Here is a 26,216-nt window from a genome sequence, read left to right as displayed (position 1 = left end):
TCTGGCTTCAAACGACCCAAATCAAATCGACCTGGCCTGCTTGGTATCTAATGCCCGGCCTGAATTATGATCCCAGTCCGCCCCTGGCCGCTTCTATACGTCACGTTTGGGTTCTTTTCCTTTTGTGGGTCAACAAATTGCCAATATCTGTGTTTGAAACATGGAATTCACCCAGTAATAAGTTTTTCTTTGATGTATTGTATTACTGCAGTAGTATTAATTTGCTGCTGCTTCTACCAGGGGCGGACTGGGATCATAATTCAGGCCGGGCATTAGATACCAAGCAGGCCAGGCCGATACGGGCCGACGCGCGTGCCGGCTCAATTTGGGCCATTTGAAGCCCAATTTGGGTCGTTTGAAGCCCAATTTGGGCCATTTGAAGCCAGATTTGGGCCGTTTGAAGCCAGATTTGGGCCGTTTGAAGCCCAATTTGGGCCGAGTCCAATTTTACAGTGAGATGCACCCACTTTAACCCTGAAGTGTAATTATTACTTCAGACTAACTAATAAAGTAATATAACCACTAGTAAACCAGTAGGCGGCGCCTGGCCTGCTGTTCAGTTAGTGGCCTGACTGCAGGCACCAAAAAAAAAAAAAAAAAAATTGCAGGCCAGGCCAGGCCAGGCCAGGCCAGGCCACTGGGCATTTGCCCGACGTGCCCGATTATGCAGTCCGCGCCTGGCTTCTACCCAATTTCCCCACAGGCATCGTTAAAGTTTCATCTGGTCTTATAAAACCAAAAAATTGATCAAGAAGTTCTAATGACAAATGGACAGTCCCTCTCCTTCCTTCCCTCCCTCCCTCCCTCCCTCCCTCCCTCTATATCCACCCATATGAATCCAACCACCCACCCATATACTCATTATGCATCCATCCATCCATCCATCTTTACCCTTGTCCTCAGTAGACACTCTATCCTCGCTGTACATCCTCTCCAGCTTCTTGCGGTGTTTCCCCCCTTCCCGCGTTGGGGTGTCCAGGTCCAGGGAGCGCTGGCTCTGACACGGAGCCCGGATGCAGGCCACGCAGTCCGGAGTGTAGTCGTCCCGCGACCCCCCTCTCCTCACGCCCCAGTCCCGGATGTTGTGGGCACTCCCCGAGCTCTGCAGCGGCTGCGCCGGTGCCACGGGCCCTTCCTGATGCTGTTGTCCGTGGTGATGGTTGCCACGGTGATGGCTACCGCGGTGATGGCTACCACGGGCGGCGGCGGCGGCGGCCGGTTGGCTGGTGCAGGACGGGTGTTGGCTGGCGGAGGAGGCAGGGGCCTGGGTCAGAGGCTCCCTGGAGCTCTTCAGCACCTCCAGCTCCAGGCTCTCCTCGCTGCCGCGACCCCCCAGGGTCATCCCTCCCTCCCTGGTGATGGTGTACACTCTGGCCGGCTTCAGCGCCACGCTCCGCTCTGGTGCTCCGACACCTGGCTGGTCCTCCGAGGACAGGCTGCGCTCTACGGAGAGCCGACGCTTGGAGGGGCCTGAGGGGACCGGCGCCTGGAGGGTGCTGGCCTGGTGCTGGGCTTGGGGCTGGTCGGACTGGTCGGGCTTAGCGATGGGCAAACAGCGGCTCTGCGGTGGCAGGTTGATGTTGTGCAAGCGGCTGACGTCTGGTGAGTCCGACTCCTGGACGACTAAAGTTTCAGACAAAAGATGATCTGGAGAAAGAGGGAGACAGGGAGAGAAAAGAGGGAAGAAGAAGGATCAAGGAAAAATGATGTTTCCAGGGCACGCCTTAACTTCAGCTGCCTGTCATTTTGGTGGGATCCAGAAACTGAAGCTTGTTCTACTGATGCACTCGAGCCAACAAAACTTTCGGGAGGGGGGGATGAAATGCAGAACAATGGGTGATGATGGAGAGGAGAGGAACGGGGAAAGATTTGGAAATGGATACGCTGATAGAGGAGGGCTTTGGCAGAAACACAAGTGCAGACACAGGCAGACAGGACTCAGGAACAAAAGCCTTTACTGAAGTTTCTAACTCAGAACATATAAGCAGGTCTTCAGGGTACAGGCAGGGATACAATGACAGGCGTGTTGTTGTGACAAAACACAATGACTCGACAAAGGTTACAAACAAGACAGACGATATATACTGTACACAAGAGCAATCAAGAACATGAGGGCAGCTGGGGAGGTAGGAACACAGGGGAGAAACAGGGAGAACTTGGTGATTGGTGGGGAGAAAGTCAGGTAACAGGGCAGACTAACGAGGGAACATGGGCAACAGGTGTGAGGGGAAAAGGCACACCAGAGGCCCGTTCCAATACCCATACTTCCATACTATTTAGTAGGCAAAAAAAGATTTAGTATGTCCCAATACATAGTATGTCAGATGCAGTATGCCAAGAGTACCAGGATGTTGTACTACATCAGCTCCTATTTCGGAGTATGCATCGATGCATGCTGCTTCAGCCAAACTTCCCCACAATCCTTTGCGCAGCAGGAAGTTATGTCTTCTTCTTCTTCTTCTAATGTTTTATGGCGGTTGGCAAACAACTTTTTGTGCATTACCGCCACCTACTGGAGTTACGTCGCACTGACTGAGCTGCGTGTTCATGAATGAGATAATTAACTTTAAGAAAGCCTTGAAATATGTTAAAACCAAACAAGCATGGTGTGTACCAAAACATGCATATCTTGATTCCTGTTTAGATCTCTGACTTAATGTTTTTGCTTTATTTATTTTATTTTGTTTATTTGATTGTCTGTTCCAATTTTGTAAATGTTTAGTCTGAATTTTTTGTATAATGTACTGTTTGTTACTGCCAGACTTTGTTTATTGAATAAAAAAAATAATAATAATAAAAAACTCAAATGTGGCGCTGCGGACGTCGGCGGAAGTGAGCAAGAGGTCGGAGTTCAGGAAGCTCACGTGACGACAGATGTAGTGTGTCCCAATAGTATGCATTTTGCATGCATGCTGCACACTACAATCCACAAGCCCCATGTGGTGCTAGAGTGCCCTGGAGTTCATCACACAAGCTCCATGTGGTGCTAGAGTGCCCTGGAGTTCATCACACAAGCCCCATGTCGTGGTGCTGGAGTGCCCTGGAGGACGGACGCATGCATCTTCTCACAGGACGAGCTGAGCCAGATGCAACCTGCTCAACAGCTCGGGCGACATGCTGGATACTGAGAGATACTCATATTAAGTGAGAAGAAAACACACTTGTTTCAGATATTGGACCGAGCGGCAGATGAATTCCAAAATTCCCGTCACTTTTGCTCTATTTTACCAGCCAAATATGAACTGGAAAATAGAATAGACTCCAAATACTCTAATAAGGGTCATCATAGTTTTTTTTCTTTTTTTCTCATGTAGTTTTGTTTCTATTTCAATTTTGATGTCGGCTTGGTAGTTTTTATTTATTTATTTATTTATTTATTTATTTATTTATTTGTTTATTCATTTATTTATTTATTTTTATTATTTGTTTTGTGTGTTTGTTTATTTCAGTAGTTCCCAGCACACACAAAACTACAGAAGAGGATTAGAGCCACAGAGTTTAATGTCTGTGAATGTGAATTCTGAGATTTCATACACAATGATACACAAATATTCTCAACCATAGACATCTCAAGGCAAGCTTTCCATGATAAGCTACGGTAACTCAAAAGCCTTTTGCACTTTCCACTTTAGCAAATGTCAAGCTTTGTATCATTTTTCCCTTGTGAGTACAAGCGTCACTTGTATCTCGGATCTTTCGGGCCTAGATTGCAGTAGCCCCAGATTCTGATTTTACGAGCCATACGGTCCAGTATAGACCATTTTAACGGAGTTGTCATTCCTGTCATAGGAGTTCTTGACAGCTGTCCTATTGTACTAGCAAACACTGCAACAGGAAGTGAGCTGGGGTTCAATTTAGAACGTTTCTGTTGTCAAGTTAAAAACCGTCTACACTGTAGGAGTATGTTAGTGTCCTGGTGTGCTGCTGTTCTGCACTGGTGAAGGGTGTCTGCTGGTTGCCTACCTGCTCCGTTGCAGCTCTCAGGCGACAGGTACTCTCCGAACGCTCTGGCTGCTCTGCAGAGAGAGACGACACGCACGCTGGTTAATCCTCCCGCCAAAAACACTAGCCAATCACAAACAGCTAAGCTTTCGCAGGAGTCTCTGCCTGAGAAACACTAGCCAATCACAAAACAGTTAAGCTCTCGCAGGATTCTCTGCCTAAAAAACACTAGCCAATCACAAAACAGTTAAAGGGATAGTTCGGTTTGTTTGAAGTGGGGTCCTATCAGCTAGTTCGATACACTAACTGGAGTAGGTACAGTGGTCTGCAGGCTGGGCGCAGTGTGTAACGAGAGCCGACACTCAGAGCAGCAGCCAAACCAGCTTTTTCTCTGTAAGTACGTGCATGGGGTAATTTAGCCACCTAAAACAACGCCCACCTAAACAAATCGATATCTGTGTACATGCACGCTCTATTTTGACAATTTTCAGCGCTTTACTTTTCCGCCAAACAGCAGTTTCATTCGGCACTGCTTTTTCTCCCAACCTGTTGCAACCTGGAGTTTTAGCGGAGGAATACGGTAGTTGTACGGTTGGGAGAAAAAGCAGTGCCGAATGAAACTGCTGTTTGGCGGAAAAGTAAAGCGCTGAAAATGGTCAAAATAGAGCGTGCATGTACACAGATATCGATTTGTTTAGGTGGGCGTTGTTTTAGGTGGCTAAATTACGTTTTAGTTGTTGACCCCACGTACTTACAGAGAAAAAGCTGGTTTGGCTGCTGCTCTGAGTGTCGGCTCTCGTTACACGCTGCGCCCCCAGCCTGCAGACCACTGTACCTAATTAAGTTAGTGTATGGAACTAGCTGATAGGACCCCACTTCAAACAAACTGAACTATCCCTTTAAGCTCTCACAGGAGTCTCTGCCTGAAGAACACTAGCCAATCACAAACAGTTAGGCTTTGGCAGGAGTCTTTGCCTGTAAGTGTAAACGGCCTTTCTGAGCCGTAGGGCGTTGATGCAGACCCTCTTTGCAGGTGTCATTACATGGTCAAGTCAGTCAAGTAGATGACAGCAGTGTCTCTCTCACACCACTGTCATTGCGCACAAGAGGTTACAATATGCTGCTGGAAAACAGCTTAGCTGCTCCAGCTTCACTCCCCTGCTAGGTCCCATATGGGGGAGGGTGACATTACATGTGACAGCCATAAAGCAAGGGAACACACGCCCACAACTACACGTACACACTAGTACACACACGCACCCCCACATACACACACACACACACACACACACACACGGAGTTATGGAACCACACATATTGACAGCGATGCCTACTGCACTTGAACTGGCATGGTGTACAGGAATCGGTATGTGGGGGACTGCTCCAGCATAATAGAATATGACACATATACTGTAATTCTCTTTCAGCATAGTGACTGACTCCCTGCTGCCTCTTGGCTTCCCGGAACATAAGGATGACGACTTCTCGGATTAAAACAAGCGATGTGGTGCCTTCGGGGTACCATGGCAGCATAGTTATTTTCAGCATGGGTGGGAATTAAACTCCCATGCAGGCAGCTGAGGCAGTACAGTGGCATCCTATAGCTCAAATCCCCCCCCCCCCCCCCCGCAGTTTCATCTGACTTGTGTTGCATTCAAGAACAACGGGCAGCAGCGCTTCAATGCAGCCTCTGTGGGAGGGGGCGTGGCCTTGAAAGAATGGTGATTAGCTGAAGAACAATAGAGACAGGTGCGCCTGAAGCCACAAGGAAGATCAGCTTTCGTCTCGCTATAAATATACGTAGCTACGTGACGTCAGCCATTGTTTTTTTTGGCACGCGCGTTTTGAAGCGTCGAGGTTGGCATTTTCACCATCACCATCTTGGTTATTTGGAGCCAGGAGTGACCTGCTATTGGTCCGTGATCGGCGAGCTGCGCGATCACTGGACAGGCGTCTTTTCTATTGTCTATTTTACTTGAAATGGGGACCACAATTTACAAAATGAACATCATGCTGTATTGAAGAAGACTTGAAACTGGCGATTGAGACCATAAACTCATTAGGAAATTGGGGCCATAGAGTCGCCCCCTGCAGCGCATTCGAAAGAATGCAGGTTTAAGTTAATTCCGCATTAGTCTCATCGGAGCACTTTTTTGGCTGCAAGAAATGTTGCGGCTCCAATAGTATCATGGCGGGAGTCCGGCTGTCTGCATGCATTGGTGCATCGTTCAAAAGGTCCCGCCCCACGAGTGTCACGCAAATAAGGAGGTCCGTGGTTGGTCAATTCATATGTCTGTCATGCGTTTTGTTTCGGTCTTAGGGGGCGGTCCTTAACTACTTTCCAAGAGTTGTGCCCCAGACATAGATATCCATCTAATCGGGCCAATCAAACTATTGTAAATCTTTTATTTGGCATATCTTCAAAAAGTAAAAGATCTCATCGACAAGCTTGTATTTTTGAAATTATACAAATCAATCGGTTTCAGTGGCCCCAAGCATCAATCGATTCCACTTGCAATTGATTATTTCAAGCTCGGATTTCACAATTTCTCGACAAATGATTGAACGCCTCGAATAGAAACATCTTTTCGTGCTCAATTTGCCTCCTCGCCACTTGGTGAAACCATCGGCCGATAGGATGAACGACGCTTAACCTTAAGCGATAATAATATGAAACACTCCACTGGTCTCTGTATCGCTGGCAAGAGACAAGTCAAAGCCGTGGTACTACAGCGTTTAACTGTAATAGCTCTTGTTACAGTCACCCACACAGACACGTCTCTCCTGCTGGCACGCCCACTCACTGCCACACACACACACACACACGCACACACAGTCACCCACACAGACACGTCTCTCCTGCTGGCACGCCCACACACACACTCACTCACACACACACACACACACACACACACACACACACAGACACGTCTCTCCTGCTGGCACGCCCACACACTTACAGCGTGCATGTCAAGTAACACACGTATAGGCTGCGCACACGCACACTCACTCACTCACTCACTCACACAGGGCTGGATCTCTTGCTGTGTTGTTGCTGTAGCTGTGCCCCCCCCCCCCCCCCACCACCACACTACACTCTAAGTAATTAAATATGAGGCGTGCGGCACGTGCAGTGCGGGGAGGGGGAGGAGAAGGGGGAGGGGGAGGAGGAGGGGAAGGAGGGAGCGGGGGAAGGAGGGAGAGGGGGGGAGGGATGACACGAGGAGGAAAATGCAATCATCTCTTCTCTATCTCGCCCGCACTCCCCACACTCCCTCCCTCCCATAACAGATTCCACGCGTGCAGAGAGACGATGGGCCGCTGTAACGCATCACACACAGAGGACAAAAGTCAACTATGTCTATGTATGTAACTAGAAGGCCATTTACACCTGGCACTAACATGCGTTTTCTGTGATCAGATTGCAATCGGATAGTGCTTGAGCACATTAGCCTGATTTCATTTACTGTACACCTGGCGTTAGCATGCGTTTTTGGTGATCAGATTGCAATCTGATTGCAATCTGATTGCAATCTGATCACCGAAAACGGATGTCCTCTCAAAATGGATGAGATGATGACACATTGCATTTACACTTGTTTTCAATGTGGTCACAATGCGTCCCCTGACCACCTCCGGAGGTGGTTTGGCCAATCAGATCGCAATCCATCTTCAATGAGGCCATTTACACCTGGCGTTAACATGCGTTTTCTGCCATCAGATTGCAATCAGATTGTACTTGACCACATTAACCTGGTTCCATTTACACCTGGCGTTAACATACGTTTTCTGCCATCAGATTGCAATCTGATTGCAATCTCATGGCAGAAATGGGTGTCCTCTCAATCTGCATAAAGTTGCTGTATCCAGATTGGGAGGACACATTGCATTTTCACTTGTGTTCAATGTGTACACAATGCATCCCTGACCACCTCCGGAGGTGGTTTGGCTGGTCAGATTGCAATCCTTCTTCAATGCGTTTTGGGGGTGTTTACACCTGTACTTTCAAGTGATAAAACACAATCTGATTGCAATCTGATGGCAGAAAACGCATGTTAACGCCAGGTGTAAATGGCCTCAATGTGTCTTGGGGGCGTTTACACCTGTACTTTCAATGGTGGAGCACTATCCGATTGCAATCTGATGACAGAAAACGCATGTTAGTGCCAGGTGTAATTTAGATGGTTATGTATGTAACCTCCATCTCCCAATTAGGCTTAGACCGATATGTTGGTTTGTGCACATTTGACTGTTCTGTTTGTTTGATTGAAGCTTTGATGCTAAACTAAAGTCCCATAGTGGGGCTGCAGCAGGTCCATCTCCACTAATTGATTCTCCCCATTGGCTCTGTTGTCTGTGGGCTCAAAGAACTTCAAGATACAATTCTGGGCTGAACACTGGACCAATGTTTTGGTATTAAAAAGTAAAGATACTTGATGTTGGCACAAAAGCTTCAAAACAAAAAAAATATCAGTATCAACATTCAGAAATCCATATTGGTGGACAGAGGTCAATGGATGAATACAGTCAATGCGAGGTCCTCATAGTATAGTACGTAAGTATAGTATAGTATGTAGTACTGTATGTAAGTATAGTATAGTAGATATAGTATAGTATGTAGTACTGTATGTAAGTATAGTATAGTAGATATAGTATAGTATGTAGTACTGTATGTAAGTATAGTATAGTAGATATAGTATAGTATGTAGTACTGTATGTAAGTATAGTAGATATACGGTAGTATAGTATATAGTACTGTATGTAAGTATAGTAGATATAGTATAGTATATAGTACTGTATGTAAGTATAGTATAGTAGATATAGTATAGTATGTATAGTAAGTAGTATAGTAAGAATAGTATGTATGCAAGTATGTGTGCGTTTTGGGGGTGGGGTTAGAGTTCCACCAATATAGGATTTGTGAACGTTGTAAAACATTTATTTTTATTTTTATGAAACACTTTTCAAGAGTCGGGCATTAATCTGGTGCAGGGGGAAAGAGATGGGGGGAGATGCGCCCACGGGGGGACGCTACAGCAATATTTTACGTATTTCACGCCTTCACAGTTCACATAGACATTGTGACATCAGCAGTGATGTCACAATGGCTCGAGTGACATCACTGATCAGCTTGAGAAAGAGAAACTCTGGTGGTTGAGCGTGCGAAGCGATACTCCAACCGAAGGGCAAATTCGGCCCAGGGGTTCTCTCTCCGAGGCAGACAGGATTGTGTGAGGGGACTAGAAGCACAGGATGTAGGGAAACAGTGGATGGATAAATCCAGAAGGAGGCGGTAATGCAACATAAAAGGATGCCAACTGCCATAAAACACCAAAGAAGAAGAAGAAGAAGAGCGTGCGGAGCGCTTAACGCGTGGGGTTGCAAAATAATCATAATAAAAAAAGTGCACCCATGGCGCATCGTCTCCAGAGTCTTCACCCTAGAAATGAGCGGGCGGAGCACGCTAAATGTCTAGTCCTAATAAATGAGCCATGTGAAGAAGTGAGAAAAGGATTTGCATCGTTCTATCCTTGTGGTGACATTCGTGAGTACAAGAACACGCGCGCACGCACGCACGCACGCACACACACACACACACACACACAATATTCCTCTCCCTCTGGCTCTGGAGGAGTCGGCCTGGATGTGCTCCACAGGCCAGAAGCGGTTGCTTATCTGATGAGCTTATGAAGACAGTCACCTCAGGTATTTTCCTCTACCCCGGGCCTTTTAGTGCTCATGATAAACACACAACCCCACAAAATGCACCCCCCCATTCCCCACATGTTTTCAGCCATGTGACGAGGAGAAGGGGGTGGGAGAAGGGAGAAGGGAGTGGAGCGATCATAGTAAATAAGGTTTGGAACGAGGCGCGATGGGAGAGTGATGATCCATGAAGCAGATGGTATATGATGTTGGCAGAAACCTCGTATCTCGTAAAAAAAGAAGGAGAAAAAACATTCCCATAAAATCCCATTTTTAAATAGTGTAATAGTAATAACAAAATGAATAACCAGTAATATAACATCTTTTGCTGGGCCAAAGTACCTGAAACTTGCACAGGTTATTTCTGGGTACCCACTAAATCCATTTATGGGGGGGGAAGGGGGTGGGGATAGGAGGTTTCTGTCGGACAGCGACGCTTGGCGTCCTAATGCGGCCTAATGACGACGCCTGGGGACACATTCACATGTGATAGGATGGCACAGCGGTGATGCTACAGGAACTAATACACAAGAGCCTTATAAAGGAGGAGAGGCATGTGTGTGTGTGTGTGTGTGTGTGTGTGTGTGTGTGTGTGTGTGTGTGTGTGTGTGTGTGTGTGTGTGTGTGTGTGTGTGTGTGTGTGTGTGTGTGTGCGCGCGTGCGTGTGCGTGCGTCTGTGTGTATGCATGGGTTGTCCTAAATACATGGTAGGGCTGGGAGCGATATGGGCCAAAAAAATCACATCTCTGTATTTTTTTGGCTGAATGGCGATACACAATATATATATCAGCAGTATTTTCTACAAAGTGGGCTAAATGTTCAGCTGTAAGTCAAAGCCACATGTGAGATGTCACAAGCACTTTTGTTACAACAAGACTGTGATCAAAATACAAAGCAAAGAGAGGGGTTCCTTCACTGACTATTGGTGCTTTCACTAAATATTTACACAATGAGATTTGTTGATAATGAGTCGTCAGTAACATCAGTAATCAGTCATAAGTAAGGGTTAATGCACGACGAGGTGTCCATTATCACTTTTTAAGGGACGACGTGGAGGCGTGAACCGTCCGAGGCGAAGCCGAGGATGGTTGCCTCCGCGAAGTCCCTTAAAAAGTGATAATGTACACCTCGAAGTGCATTAACCCGCTTATACCATGGTCACTTGCCAACAAAACAATAAGACCAGTCATTTATATTTCCATGTGTAATAAATAAAGCAATCTAAATGGCTAAATGTCTGTTATTCATACTGTAAATCAGTCTTCCACGAAATAAAATAGTCCCTCCCACTATTCCACCACCCTCCGTTTTAAAGCCGACTCAAACGTTAACTTCATCACAGGAATGCGGGTTTAACGATGTTTTGCGTTCTACATTAAATGAAGACATTACCGTTTGGCAGCTTGCTTTATTTTGTATGATAGATACGTATTGGCCAAGTATATTAACATTTAAGAGCGATCGAGTTTCAGGAAGTAACACAGAGCAGCGGGGGCTGTATGTGGTGACATGCAGAGAGAACTCTCTGCGTTAACGTCTGCGGGTCTTATAAGACGTAAATGGCGCGAGGCAGGAGTAGAGTGAAAACTATCTGCTTTCAGTATGTTGGAGTCCAGGTATGTTTTGTACAAGGACGTCTCTCAGTGTGTTGCTGTTAACTGCCCATTGCGTTGTTTTCTTTTTGTTGATCTCGTCTTTTTCCTCTTTGACTTGATTTGTGCATAGCGGGTGGACCCCTTGATTTGTATCAGTGATAAGAGGCAGCGCGCGCTCTCCCAGAGCGCCTGGCTGCTGGTTGCTGCAAGTTGTAAACAGGAGGTTTGACAGTTGACAGCTGAGAGCCCGGTTTCTGTCAGCTGACCAGAACAGAGCCGGCTTCTCTCAGGAGAGGGAATCTCCGAAACGAAAATTCTCTCTCTCTCTCTCTCTCTCTCTCTCTCTCTCTCTCTCTCTCTCTCTCTCTCTCTCTCTCTCTCTCTCTCTCTCTCTCTCTCTCTCTCTCTCTCTCTCTCTCTCTCTCTCTCTCTCTCTCTCTGTGTCAAAGGCCGGGCTCGTGCACGAGCGAGGGAAATATCCTCTTTGTCGCCGAGAAGAGCCTGGTGACGCGAGGTTAAAAATCTCCGAAACGAAAATCAAAATAGTAAATAAGAGTTATTTTTGATAAACTGAGCACACAGGGGTGATTTAAATACTTACTTTGACCGAGTCAATTTTTTTCTCAACATCCAAAATTGTCATATTAACCCTTAACAGGGGTATAGAGCTCAAACTGCTCTCCTGATAACACTGATGAAACTATGGCGCATTGATATGAACGGTGAACAGACCATTTAGCTAGGTGTCCATTATCACTGTACAATATCACTTTTTAATGGACACCTTGCAGCCAATCAGAATCGAGTATTCACTCAGACCATGGTATAAGTAAGGGTTAATGCACGACGAGGTGTACATTATCACTTTTTAAGGGACGACGCGAGAGGCGTGAACCGTCCGAGGCGAAGCCGAGGATGGTTGCCTCCGCGAAGTCCCTTAAAAAGTGATAATGTACACCTCGAAGTGCATTAACCCGCTTATACCATGGTCACTTGCCAACAAAACAATAAGACCAGTCATTTATATTTCCATGTGTAATAAATAAAGCAATCTAAATGGCTAAATGTCTGTTATTCATACTGTAAATCAGTCTTCCACGAAATAAAATAGTCCCTCCCACCTCCACCACCCTCCGTTTTAAAGCCGACTCAAACGTTAACTTTATCACAGGAATGCGGGTTTAACGACGTTTTGCGTTCTACATTAAATGAAGACATTACCGTTTGGCTGCTTGCTTTATTTTGTATGATAGATACGTATTGGCCAAGTATATTAACATTTAAGAGCGAAGACTTTCAGGAAGTGACAGAGCAGCGGGGGCTCGCACTGCGTGTGCTGTTGTGGTTCTCTCTCTCTCTCTCTCTCTCTCCCATGGCCATGGGTTATTGAACTCGGTTACTGGAATTATACAATGGCTGTGAACCAATCAGATTGCTTGATTTGAGAGAGCCGTTTTATAAGTGGATATAATGACTAAGTGGGAAATTAGTTAGAAATTAAGTAGGAAATGACATCACTTTAGTGTAATGCAACCTTTAAAACCAGGAAAAGACAATACTTGCCATATCACAATATTACCATATCCAAAATCTAAGACCATATCTAGTCTCATATCACGATATCGATATCATATCAATATATTACCCAGCCTTAATACATGGTCGCATGTGTGTGTGTTTGTTTGTTTGTGTATGTATGGGCTTCTGTATACGCACGTGTTGGCATAAATACATGGTTGAATGAATACAGTATGTGCGTGTGTGTGTGTGTGTGTGTGTGTGTGTGTGTGTGTGTGTGTGTGTGTGTGTGTGTGTGTGTGTGTGTGTGTGTGTGTGTGTGTGTGTGTGCGCGTGTGTACGGGTGCGTGCGTGCGTGCGTGCGTGCGTGCATGCGTGCGCGCGTGCGTGCGTGTGTGTGCGAGCGTGTGTGTGTGTGTTACAGGACGTCCCTGTGGGCTGATGCTGTCTTTTATGTGTCACACTCATTTCGGGGGAGAGAGGCTCACTTCAGCCAATCAGCTTCGTCGCTCTGAGAGCTCCCAGAGTCCAGGCTGACCTGCTTCTCCTCCTCCCTCCCTCACTCCTTCTCTCCCTCTCATATTCTGCCTCTCTCCCTCCTCCTTCTTCTTCTCCACCTCCGTCCCCTCTCTCTCTCATCCCTCCTTCTCGTCCTTTTCAAACCAGTCGCCAGAATAAAACGTTGGCATTTTATACAGTCTGCAAACCAGGCATATGTGCGTTTTCCCTTTACCACAAAACGGCAGTTGATTTGAAAAAACTTGCCTTTGGTTATGTTTATGGTTATGCTTATGTTTAAGTAAAATAACTTGGTTAAGGTTTGGATTAAATAACAAAAACATTCAAATGTGACTTACGGGCATGTGGGTAGTGTCGATGTAAAGCACTCGCCTACCACTGCGGAGACCCGGGTTCAATTCCCGGCAGCGGTACTTCCGGCTTGGTCAGATGTTCCTACAGACACAATTGGCCGTGTCTGCGGGTGGGAAGCCTGTGGGGTACGAGTCCTGGTCGCTGCACTAGTGCCTCCTCTGGTCGGTCGGAGCACCTGTTCGCGGGGAGGGGAACTGGGGGAATAGCGTGATTGCCCCACGTGCTACGTCCTGCCGGTGAAACTCCTCGCTGTCAGGTAAAAAGAAGCGGCTGGTGACTGCCGACTGCACATGTGTCGGAGGAGGTATGTGCAAGTCTACAACTCTCCCTAGATCGGCAGAGGGGGGCGGAGCAACGACCGGGACAGCAGGGGGGAATTGGCCCGAGTACGCTTACGGTTGAACACACCAGGACATGGCTCTCCAATGGGAAAGCCCTCCATCCACCCTGACCACGACACCCTTACAGGCCACCGTACTATTCCAATAGCAGACTCTATCCACCTTATTTTTGAATGTCCCACTGTAAAAAATTATTGTGGGTACAAGGTCCGGTTTAACTTTGACTTATTGTTGCAGCTTGCCATTTCCTTTGTTATACTCGGCTGCAGACCCGAATTATAAACCGGAAACTGGAGGACGTTATAAAAGTTATAAATATAGTCACATTATAAACAACTAAGCAACGCTGGGGGTCCGTATGGAAACAGTGTCACTCGAAATGGTTAAAAGTTAAATCAATTTGGTCATTCCGTGGCGTTTTACTGCCATGTAAAGTAACTAACGCTAGCCGCTAGCATTAGCCACAGTAGCGGATTACCCACAATGCATTACGTTATCCCAGCACCCAAACGGCTGCAAACGGCTGTAGAGCAGAATGGCTCTGCTGTAAAATCCTCATTGGCGTTTTTTTTCTCAAGTTAAAACCATAGACTGTAAAAACAGTCTTATTACGCCGGAAGCGGAAGAAGCACCCATCAGGCATCATGGCAGCTAGAAATAAGGTGGATAACGTGTTTAACGTTGATGCACACATATCTAGACACGTGATGTGCAATGTATTGTTGGTTCAGAAATGTGATATTCTATGTACTGTATCTGCGGATTGCAGATCCATCCCTCGCTCACCTCCTCCTCTTCCTCCAGCTCTCTCTCTCTCTCACTCTCTCTCTCTCTCTCTCTCTCTCTCTCTCTCTCTCTCTCTCTCACTCTCTCTGTCTAAGCTCCATCATCAGATAAGAGAGAGGAGCGTCACGTTGACAGCACAAACATCAGTTAGTCACTTATCCTCTTCCCTGCAGCTTCCTGCCTCTCCTCTTCAGGGAGCCCAAACAGGGAAAAGGGTCATGGGATTTGGCGGGAGGCCTGAGCTGGGTGCCAGCGCCCCGCCCTCACACCGCCTCGTGTTAAGGTGGTGATTAAACGAGCCGCTAGATGCTGTTAGGCTGGAATGTGATAAAGTATGCTGCTGACTGACGAGCTCGTTATCACTTATAGGCCTCAGCCTAATGGAGCTTTTTGAAGGCTGATGACGATATTTTTATGCCCCAAAAAAAAACTCCCAAGTATTATGCTTCCCCTTAAAATGTTATTCTTGTCAGGGTGAAAAGTCCCTGAAACAGACAGATTTCATAGACTGATTTCATATTCACCTTATGTTCAGACCTTACAGTGGGCCAAATTCTTCCGGGTCCGTCTAACACTTCCGGCGGTCACGGCGCCAAATATGAAAGAACGTCATGAAGAAGAGAGTTGTTTTGTAGCGGACAGTGCAGGGTGTAAAACAAAAACGTAGCCTACTACTTTGAGCTCGGTACACAGCAAGCAAGCGAGTATCCACTGTTAGCCAGGTCAGATAACGTTATCGTCGACAATGACGAGCACTTTCTTGTAAAACATAGCTGGACTCCAACAAAGAAAGCTTCAGAAGGTTTTCTCTCCTCCGAGCGCAGCTCGAGCCACTTACGTCTATAAGACCCGCACACGTTAACGTAATTCCCTGGAATGCGAGAATTAACGAGCCAGTTACATGGCATTGCATTCTTAGACATTGCCGTTTGCTTTTATTTGGTATGTTACATACAATTGGCTAAAGTATTAGTTAATTCAGAGTTAGATTATATTGGAGCAGCCAGCCATTTTTTTTTCTTTTCTTTTTTGCCGGAAGTCGTAGGACGGCCATAAGGTGAATAGGGCCATACGAAATCAGTTTATTTTATTTTTTACAGATTCATATATATATATATATATATATATATATAAAGAGTTAATTTGCAAAAACAGGTAAACGCCATTCTTAAAATGAACAAACAACATCTGTTTGATACTCCCTGGAGTGCACATAAACTGATTTCATATGGCCCTATATAAGAAACATCCATCAAAGCTTGTTGCAGGTGTTCCACACTGAGTGTTCCTGGCTGATATATGGGATAGCCACATATACCACGTATACCCAGTTGATGGACTTGTTCTATGTTCTGGTTGGGCCCCGCTGTGCTGTGCTGTGCCCTCCCAGGAGCTTCTCAGTCAGGATGCACACACCATCATTAGCCACATCAATGAGGAGGTTGGCGGCCACCTCGCTCTGTGACTCTCCTCCATCATTAGAAGATCCGGGCGGGCTCGTTATCTGAATATCAGCAGACTGCGAGAACGAGACAGCACCCACTCTGTCCTATAGATGGCTCTGTCTCTGTGTCACTGCGCGTGCACACACACACACACACACACACACACACACACACACACACACACACACACACACACACGCACGCACGCACACACACACACACACACACACACACACACACGAGGCAGGTTGGCTGGTAAAAGACTGAGGACTTCATTAAGCAACTCTTATGCTGTGTGGCTGTGCTAGGCCCCCGCTGACAACAAAGGCCCTTAGTCAGCCAATTACCCTGATACCTCCCCGGAGGCTGTGAGGGGCGCTACATCAACAGAAACACTCCAGCCCACTCACATGGTAAAGTGTCTCCTCTAAAACACACCGGTAGCCAGCTGCAGATGCACGGGTCAGCTCGGGTTCCACCCATGTGTTGTTATGCTAATATAGTGGGCCGATAGTGGCCTTAATTAAAGCAGCTACTGTATGGGGAACTTTCATGTTTGCGTCGATTGTAGCGGCGCCTGTGGACAAAAGCGGCATTGTTCGCCCGGAGCGAAATCTACATTTCCTGAACACAGAGGCTCCTCCTCCCTGCTGTCTCCACCGGGCTGTCCGAGGTGCGACAGGCCAGGCAGCGCTGCTCTGAGTCAACGAGCCTCCCCCAATTACCATTGACGCACGCACAAAATGAACGCAGAGTACGGCCAGAAGGCTCCGTCCGTTTCCGTATGAATAACCGAGCCTTTAGACCAGTGGTAGCCAACACGGTGCCCGCGGGCACCTGGTCGCCCGCGGGGGTGGCGCTGTGGCGCCCGCAGGCCACGTTCAGAAAAATGTAAAAAAAAAAAAAAAAAAAAAAAAAAAATTATTGTCTGTGTATAATTTATTGTCTGTGTATAATTAATTATTGATTAACTATTTTGATCCACCTGGGCTGGGGTCAAAGTTTAGTTTTACGTTACGTCACTAGGTCATTCACTCTGCGACAGTGTGACTGCCAGCTGCCAATGATTATATCAGTTGGCTAAGCTAAATGATGGAAAGCAAGAACAATGGCAGAAAAGCGAAAGAAAAAACATTACCAATTTCAAGAGGAGTGGGAGGAAGAGTTCTTCTTCACAACAGTGAAAGAAAAGAGTGTATGTCTTGATTAAATGCATAATACTCATTATTTAAAGGTAAATCGAGCAAATTTCAACAGGTAGCCCCCCACATGACTCTCTACCCTTCAGGTAGCCCTCGGCCTCAAAAAGGTTGGCTGCTTTAGACCGTTTCATAACCATTTAGAAGTTCCCCTTTGCTGCTGTAGGGGGCAGTAAGTCCGATCTTTACTGTCCCGTAGCACAACGTGACCCTAATATGCCTGTGGGGGATTCACGCTGTTTTTTTTATCAATAACAATGACTCGGCAATGACTTGACTTCTTTTCAAAACTCCTTTCAGTTCCATCTATGTTTTTGCTATTCCTACTGTTCGCCAATAGAGGTCACCGAGGGTCGTTCTTACTTACTCCACCAATTAAACCACACACAGAGATATCTACTGGTTAAAAGGATGCTATTTCAATTGCAATCTGCCTTTGGCTGATCTTGGTTGCGATTGGCTAATCCGTGGTGAACCATGGCAAAACAGATAACCTACATCAGCCAATTTCAATAGGGTTTAACGAATAGATGCCTTGAAATCTTGAAAGTACAGTAGTCTGTGTGTGTGTGTGTGTGTGCGTGCGTGCGTGCGTGCGTGCGTGCGTGTGTGTGTGTGTGCGTGCGTGCCTGTGTGGTTTCCCTAAAAAAAAAAGTTATTATAGCCAGTCAGTGCTGTCTACCTCCGATATGCCGGAGGTTCCTCCCTGAATATCTATTTACTCATATTGTGTTTATAGCCGGGTGTTTTGATCACCTCTGACCACTTCCCCGTGTCGTGTGGGAGGATTTTACTCAGCCGCCTTCAACAAACCTGCCACACTCTGCCTGCCTTCAAGCACTGTCTAACCCACATAAAACACTCTCACTCCTCGTATCAATGGCTCTCCCATCTTTCAAGTCTCTCTCTCCACTGCGCTCCGTCCAGTAAGAGAAATGGCATAAAAAAAAGAATCGGCAAGCATCAATATCGGCAGTATTGTAGCAGCCTTCGAAAAAACCCATATGGCTGGGCTAGTGACTCCGACAGCTTGATTTGTACAGAGAGGGGTCGCAGATGTGTCCGAGCTCCTAGACCGTAGCTGGAGCTAATCTGTGCGCTGATGAGGAGAGCAGCAGCTAGCAGCGCTCCTGGTGATGAGGAGAGCAGCAGCTAGCAGCGCTCCTGGTCACAGACAGAGAGAGGCCGTGAAATCGCATTTTCACCAAAGCGGAAGACCGTCGTCCCATTTGGAAGTGACTCAAACATCCTTGAAATAATCAAGCCGGCGGCGGCGTTCGCTCGCTCGTGCACGTCGGCGATGAGTCATGGGGGGGGGAGGGGGGGGGGGGGGTGATCAAAGCAGAACTAATGCTATCCTGCTAAAGGCTCGTCACGAGCGCGGGGCGGTGGAGCGGTTGACCCCGTCGTCACCGAGTGCTCTAGTGTGGAAAAAGCTAATGTCCCCCCTCCCTCCACGGCTCTTCAGACATTAAACATGACCTTAAGTCTCACATAGGAGGAGATCCAGAGACCCTGCATGTCTTCACAAGTCCTAATCAACCTTTCTGACCTGTTCTTTCACTTTTAACAATCGTCTTACGGCGCGGGGGGGGGGGGGGGGTCCATTGGCAAAATGATGCAGACATTAGCGTTACAATGAAGAAATATGCAAAAGAGACAATCTATTTTCAAGCCAGCCAATTTTCAAAAGCAGAGACTTCCGTTCATCCCATTTCTACAGTAATTCTGCTGATGTCTGTTAGCATGACATAGTTTCCCCCCAGGGGGATCAATAAAGTTACTCTGATTCTGGTTCTGATTCTGATGAGCCCGGCTCTGCCAACAAGAAGCCACCCAGGCAGCCAAAACAAACCTTAGATGAATAAATAACACAATGAGCGGAAAGGCACAAACAGACCAGCACTTAAAGCCCAGTTGTGCATGGTGTCATTTGTCGGACATTCAGCCAGAAAGTGGTGACGTGACCGGGTTCGTTCGTGACTCCTAAACAGCTGCAACCAGCAGACCCCGAGGGGAGTAGCGTCAGTGTCAGCGATGTTTACGTTGTTGATGTTGAAGAATCTGATATCGATAATAACGACGTTAATAATCATGTTAATCCTGCCAATGCCGAGTGCCACTGATGCCAACAACGCTGTTGTGGATCCAGAGAACGAGAGCCGGTAATGTAAAGAAGAAAAAGCCCAAACCGAAAGATACGTTTCAGGAGAAATGGTGCACACTATTGTACTGTATAATGTATATCCATGGCTCGAGCATAGTAAGGGTGAGATGAGCTGCTCCATTTGTCAAACACACGGTGGTGTGCCTTTCACCAGCCGACGTTACAAAACGTCAACGTCAACAAGACGCGCGGCCCAGCACGTAACAGGATGTGAGCTGCCAGAACTGCAGGAACTGTATAACCAGCGGTGCCTCAGGAGGTCCCTGAAGATCATCAAAGACACAAACCATCCCCACAACAGCCTGTTCTCCCTGTTACCCTCAGGGAGGAGATACAGGGTCCCAAAAGCACGCACAAATCGCTTGAGGGACAGTTTCTTCCCGCAGGCCACGAGACTCCTTAACATACACAAATAGTGTAGTAGCTGTACTGTACCGTACTGTAGCTTCTACTATTATGTATGTCTAATATTTAATTGTATGTTTAATTAGGTATATGCTATTTGCACCTGTACGTCAAATACGTCGAATTTAAAATGTTTAAGCACGTCTAAAGTATGCACATGACATGTGCACCTATGTGCAGTGAATATGCCACTGTCTCTGACTTGTCTTATCACTCTACTGCCTTATTGCTTGTTGTGTCTCTTGTTGCTTTTGCACCCATATGCCCTGTTATATTTGTACTATGTTGTAAACGGAGTCCACAGCACAAGAATTTCACATGTGATACTTGTACCACGGAGTGACAATAAAAATCTTGAATCTTGAATCTTGAACTTTAAGTCGCCACTCAGATGGCGTTTCTCATAAAGCAAATCTGGTGGAAGCCAGAAACTCGGAAACTCACAAAACTCGCCCACAAACTTTTAAAGTAACCAATGTGGAGCTAAAATGAGGACAGTTTCAGCCACTACATCGCTTATTTCAGCCATCAAATGTTTCAGAAGAGACCGTTTGCCTAAAGCTACCATGCTTTTCTAATTTGAAATCCGGGCACAGACAGCCCAGTGAGTGACGCAGCATTCGTCCAATCAGGGCAGACAGCCCAGTGAGTGACACAGCGTTTGTCCAATCAGGGTCGGCAACCAACCATATCGAAGCCCACCTATCTAGTCTGGGGGCCAAAAGCATTGTACCATTGGTCATCCGTCTATGGGGCGGAAACACACCACGGTGTTCCGGGAAACGCCGGGAGGCAAAGTGCTGCTGTGCTACAGAAAACAATTCCACTCTGACCTTGCGTTCCGCTCAGAAAACATGGGCGACACGTGTATCCAGCTACACCAAACAGCTCAAAAGAACTAAAACCAAAGAACATAATGGCATAGCCGGTAAAAGACTGGCGAGGTTAGGCCCGACTCGATTCTGCATTTCTATAGAGACACTGCGTAACACGTCATCATTCAGAAACCACGCCCAAGACGGGGGGAAAACAGAAATCCCCGCTCCAATCCTGGCGTTCTCCTATGTCGCGTGCATGGTTGCGTGTTGCACAAAAAGATCGTATATACGGAAGATGAACACTCCAACTTACTTCCTTGACAGCTAGAGCCACATTTTTCTTCTCGCCAATTCTCAATGGCTTCCTTGTTTTGCTCAGGAGCACAAAAAAACTTTAACTGACGATTTTTTACATTTGTTGTGTGCGCAGCCCACCACACAGCAGCTTTTAGCTATGTTTAATTCAAGGAAAATGACGCTGGTGTGTGGAAATGAACGGAGCTTTTCCCCCATGATGGGCGTGGCCTATTTCATGCAGTGTCTCTATGGGGGGAACGAAATGACTGCGGCACACAAGCAGGAAACCCCACTGGGGGCGGGTCTTAGGCTGGATGATCATGCCCTGGCAGTAAGGGGCACCAGGCATGGTGACGCAAGCTTACAACAAGCGTCCAATACCAGCAAGTGATCCATTCCGGCATCTGAAGCCCCTGTGGAAAGGTACCATTTATTTACTGTCGACTTCTGCCCGCTCACGAGCGCCGAAAGAGCGGGAACCACACACACTGTCACACGCACACACACACACACACACACACACAGGCGCGCACGCAGAGTTTTCTTGGCTGCGATCTCTGACCGTGTGATCAACTTGATTTATGGCTAGTTAAGCGTGAGGGTGTGAGGGAGAGAGAGAGGTGATAAACAGATAAACAGCCAGAGGGAGACAGAGAGGTGATAAACAGATAAACAGCCAGAGGGAGACAGAGACAGATCGTTGGGCGAGATGTGCATAAGTGAGCGCGTCGGTGAGTGACTGTGGAAGTCACTGCAAAGGTCAATGTGTTTAAGGGCGCGTGCACGTGTGTGTGTGTGTGTGTGTGTGACTGCTGAGTAGCTGTGCACGCATCGGAGTAAGGGAGTAGATGTAGGCTATGCATGTGTGTGTGCGTCCGCGTGTGTGTGTGTGTGTGTGTGTGTGTGTGTGTGTGTGTGTGTGTGTGTGTGTGTGTGTGTGTGTGTGTGTGTGTGTGTAGAAGTGTTTTATTCAACACATCCTGATAACTAATAATAACGACAGAATAAGATGATTTCCAATGACTCCCAAAACTACATTATGGGATACGTTTAATTTGAAACATGTCATGGCGGTTAATTTGAAAAAACTGCTTACAGGTTACGTTTAGGCAACTAAAACAACTCGGTTAAGGTTAGGCAACTAAAACAACTTGGTTAAGGTTAGGCAACTAAAACAACTTGGTTAAGGTTAGGCAACTAAAACAACTTGGTTAAGGTTAGGCAACTAAAACAACTTGGTTAAGGTTAGGCAACTAAAACAACTTTGGTAAGGTTAGGCAACTAAAACAACTTGGTTAAGGTTAGGCAACTAAAACAACTTGGTTGGTTAGGGATATAGCTTGGGTTGTGGTTAAAAACGCACCTCTCTTGCTTGAAAGACAAGGAAGTTGCCAACCCCACGCCTCACCCGCATCTATTTCAATATCAGTCTTTTTCTTTAAAAAAAAAACTTTTTCCCGATTTTTTATCCCATTTTTATCCCCCATTAGTGCTAATTTACTTTTATTGATCCTGGTTGCTACTCCACCCTCTGCCGATCTGGGGAGAGCCGAAACTGGCTCCATGCTTCCTCCGAGACATGGGCAGTTAGCCAGCCGCTTCTTTTCACCTGACAGGGGAAGCTTCACCGGTAGGACATAGCACGTGGGAGGTTCACGCTATTCCAACCAGTTCCCCTCCCTCTGAACAGGCGCCCCTAACGAACAGAGGAGGAACCACATTAGCAACCAGGATATTGCATGTTTTGGTGAAGGGGGTTCCTATATGAAGGAAACGGGGAGAACATGCAAACTCCACACAGAAAGGCCCTTTTGACGACCCCACCCGGGGGGTGGGCACTCGAGGACATGCGGAAGGGCACACATTCCTTCAGCGTTCACAGCATCCCAGGTGAGAATCGAACCCAGGATCTTCGAGCTGTGAGGCGACAGCGCTTACCACTGCACCACCGTACCCCCCCAATATCAGTGTTTTTCGAGGTCGCCGCTACTTCCTGGTTACAGCTCCCGACTCCGGCGTACGCACCGCACACATGCACTTACTCACACGACCCACAAGAGGTCGCATTCGTAAACATGGGTCATTTTAACCAGGCCATCCTTGTGCTGAGGATCCTTGTAAGGATGGCCTGGTTTTACTGCTGAATCTAATGCTGCATTCCAGGCAACTCGGAGATGAGAATTTGCTGGTTGAAAAGTCCCACCTGACCCTCGACACTCAAAAGCGTTCCAGCTGCACAACGCTGTGCGGTGTGTTGGGTGGCGTCAGACAACTGATTCTCCCTGAAGTGCCCCCCCCCCCCCCCCCCCCCGTGGCGTTCCGGTGTACTTTTCCTAGTAGGAGGTCAGGAAGTCCCACGGTCCGAGTTGTCTGGCATGCAGCATAAGACTGGCTTTTGAGGTCAGTAAGTGGGCGACATACACAAACCGCTGCATCGCTTACCGTACTACTACATTAGTCACGCTGCAGCCTGCAAACCGGGAACGCCGCGCTCTGCCACCCAGAGAGACCGCTCATGACTCACCATCCATCCAGCAGATGTCTTTAAGAGTTCATCACAAGTCCAGCTGACTCACTTAAAGTTTCTGCATGGCCTCTAAATAAAACTACAAAGGAGACGCAGTTTACGAGTTTACACCAGTTTACAGCGGCACCAGGTCTGCTGCAGCCTGCATGGTTAAAGCCACCCAAACAAATCACATCCAAGCTTCTGTTTTTATGCTATTACAGATACAGGCTTCATGGATAACATTCAGAGAGCCTAGCACTGATCTGCAGCTACTCATAAATATATGCGAGGCTGATTAAGTATGATGGATAGAAGTCCTTGAGTTGTAGGGTCTCGTGCTGAGGAGGTGATTGTTCAGTCTCTATATCTCATATGTTCCTGTCATGATACAGAGTAGGCTACTCTCACTCACTGTGCAGAGTATGTCAAGAGTGTCATCATTGTATCTGCTCATACTGTATCATGATTAGATATGTGATCAGGGGGATCGCGATTCAATGCAACCACCATACGATGTAATAAATGCAAGTTCAAAAAGTGTAGCCTATCAGTAGTATTGTTGATTGCAGTATTGTTTATTTCTGAGCCAAAAATCTTTATAACAAATGATTTGCCAGCATGTAACTAACAATTCATTTTTTTTTATTATAAAGTGCAAATCCTTTTTTTTATTATATGTTTTGATGTCCCATCGCTAGTAATCATTATGGTTTACCTAATCATTATAGGTTTTTTATAATGAAAAGCTCCATCATAAATTGATGAGTTAAAACAATCCAAATTGACTGAATGGATGAAAGCCAGGAGGCATGCAGCCCTAAACCTACATGTAGGTCAGTCATCCACATTCAGAGTGACTTTTTATTGCATTGTGGCTGCATATTAAATTAATTAATTTGATTAGGCTATAGCCTACACTACTACAGCAGTAGGCTGTAGTAGGCTACTCCCCAAGTGCAGGTCTACATGCAGCCCCACTCCAGATAATTAAGAGTATCGATTGGCAAACGGTCTTAATTCACATCCAACAAATACAATTCCACCTGGAGAGTTTTTACGCAGCAGATCGTCTCCTAGGCGGCTGTTACCACCCAGCCTCTCCTCCTCTCCCCCGGACAACTCACCTAACTTTTGCGGCCACAGAAGATATCGCATCGTTCCTCAGATTCTTCCTTCTGGACGCCGCAGTTCCCATGCTGAAGTGGACACGACCCAGGAGAGAACACCATTCCACAGACTGATCGGCGCGGGAACACAAGGGAGAAACTCGACAAATACAGGTGGGGGAAATTAAAATCCTCCGTGCCGGCCCCCCTCCCGCCTCGAGTCGCAAAGTGTTTTATGTTTTATTCGTCATAACTGTTGTCAAATAAAATAGAATAATATCTAGTGAACGTAGAGCAGCGCGCTGTAGCGCTGCTGGAGACAAACGGAGTGTGGCTCTGCTGCGCTCCTCTCTCCTCTGCGCTCCTCAACCCAACTGAAACTTCAGGAGGAAGCTGCTGCCATAAAAGGAAGACCTGCCTCCTTCCCGCACCGGCTGCTGGACAGGTGCGGGGTGGGCACATGGCTATGTACGCATTCATTACATGGCCGCGCTGATTGGACATGACAAGGTGTGGGCACCTGAGCCCACAATTCATTTTGTAGCTGTTACAAGCAGAACAAAATAAACCATAATAAAATCGCACCCATAGGGCCTATTTAACATGGGGGGGGGGGGGCGTTACAGTAGCCTATGTAGTAGTTGTACCATTAATGACAAGTTTAGGCTACTTGAATTGCATTGTGATGCATACAAGAGGGTTCAGCAACACAGATTCACGTTCCTTGCAATATAATAATCAGGTAAATGTCAGAAAAGGAATTATTCAACCCCCTAATAATAACAATAATAATATTAATAATAATAATAATAACAAGTATTATTATTATTGTTGTTATTGTTATTATTATTATTGCACAATAGGCTACTCTGCTGATTATAATTATGCACTCACAATGCTTACAATGACGTGATGATGCTTATTTGGGAGCAATATCTCAATAGAAATTCAGCAACAAGATGATATTGTTGTCTATCATATTAATTAAAGGAACACTCCGCCCATTTTCAACCAGCTTTGTATCATTAGAACATCAGTAGTACATCAGAAAACTGTAAACTGTTTTGAAGTCTGTCATTTAATTTGACAGTTATTGAGTGTTAACACTTTGAGTGCCACGGCCCTTGGGCAAAAGGTTGCTGTACTGTGCCACATAGGCCGCAATGCATTTTAATATAGCCATATCATTTTTTGTGTTCCTCTTATATGGACAACCAATAGCCTCAATGAAACTTTGAACCCTTCTGTTTCATTAAAAAAAAAAAGTGTGTTTATAAACCGTTCCATTTTGGAAATACAACTGTCTGTCAAACTAGATGAATGATGAATAGTTTGACAGTTATTGAGAGTTGATTTGAGTTAATGAGTTATTAATTTGAGTTAGTGTGGACCAGTGATGTCACTGGTCCACACTTTAACACTCAATAACTGTCAAATTAAATGACAGACTTCAAAACCGTTTACAGTTTTCTGATATACTACTGATGTTCTAATGATACAAAGCTGGTT

At 46.4% G+C, this 26,216-nt stretch overlaps 1 protein-coding gene across 1 annotated transcript in view; it reads right to left on the bottom strand.

The window, feature by feature from the left end:
- The window catches only part of nsmfb (NMDA receptor synaptonuclear signaling and neuronal migration factor b), a gene marked incomplete at its 5' end in the record, with an annotated part of 74,193 nt that extends 49,397 nt beyond the window's left edge, over nucleotides 1-24,796 (bottom strand). The window contains 3 exons of the mRNA XM_083645127.1: nucleotides 892-1,647; nucleotides 3,964-4,016; nucleotides 24,726-24,796. Coding sequence (XP_083501253.1) covers nucleotides 892-1,647; nucleotides 3,964-4,016; nucleotides 24,726-24,796 — 880 coding nt within the window. The remainder of the gene's footprint in view (nucleotides 1-891; nucleotides 1,648-3,963; nucleotides 4,017-24,725) is intronic.
- Between the last annotated feature and the right edge of the window lie 1,420 nt (nucleotides 24,797-26,216).

The sequence above is a fragment of the Poromitra crassiceps genome (genome assembly GCF_964638095.1).
Source record: "Poromitra crassiceps genome assembly, chromosome: 10".
Classification (NCBI taxonomy): domain Eukaryota; kingdom Metazoa; phylum Chordata; class Actinopteri; order Beryciformes; family Melamphaidae; genus Poromitra; species Poromitra crassiceps.
The sequence above is the reverse complement of the archived record's forward strand: the minus strand, read 5'-3'. Positions and strand labels throughout refer to the sequence as shown.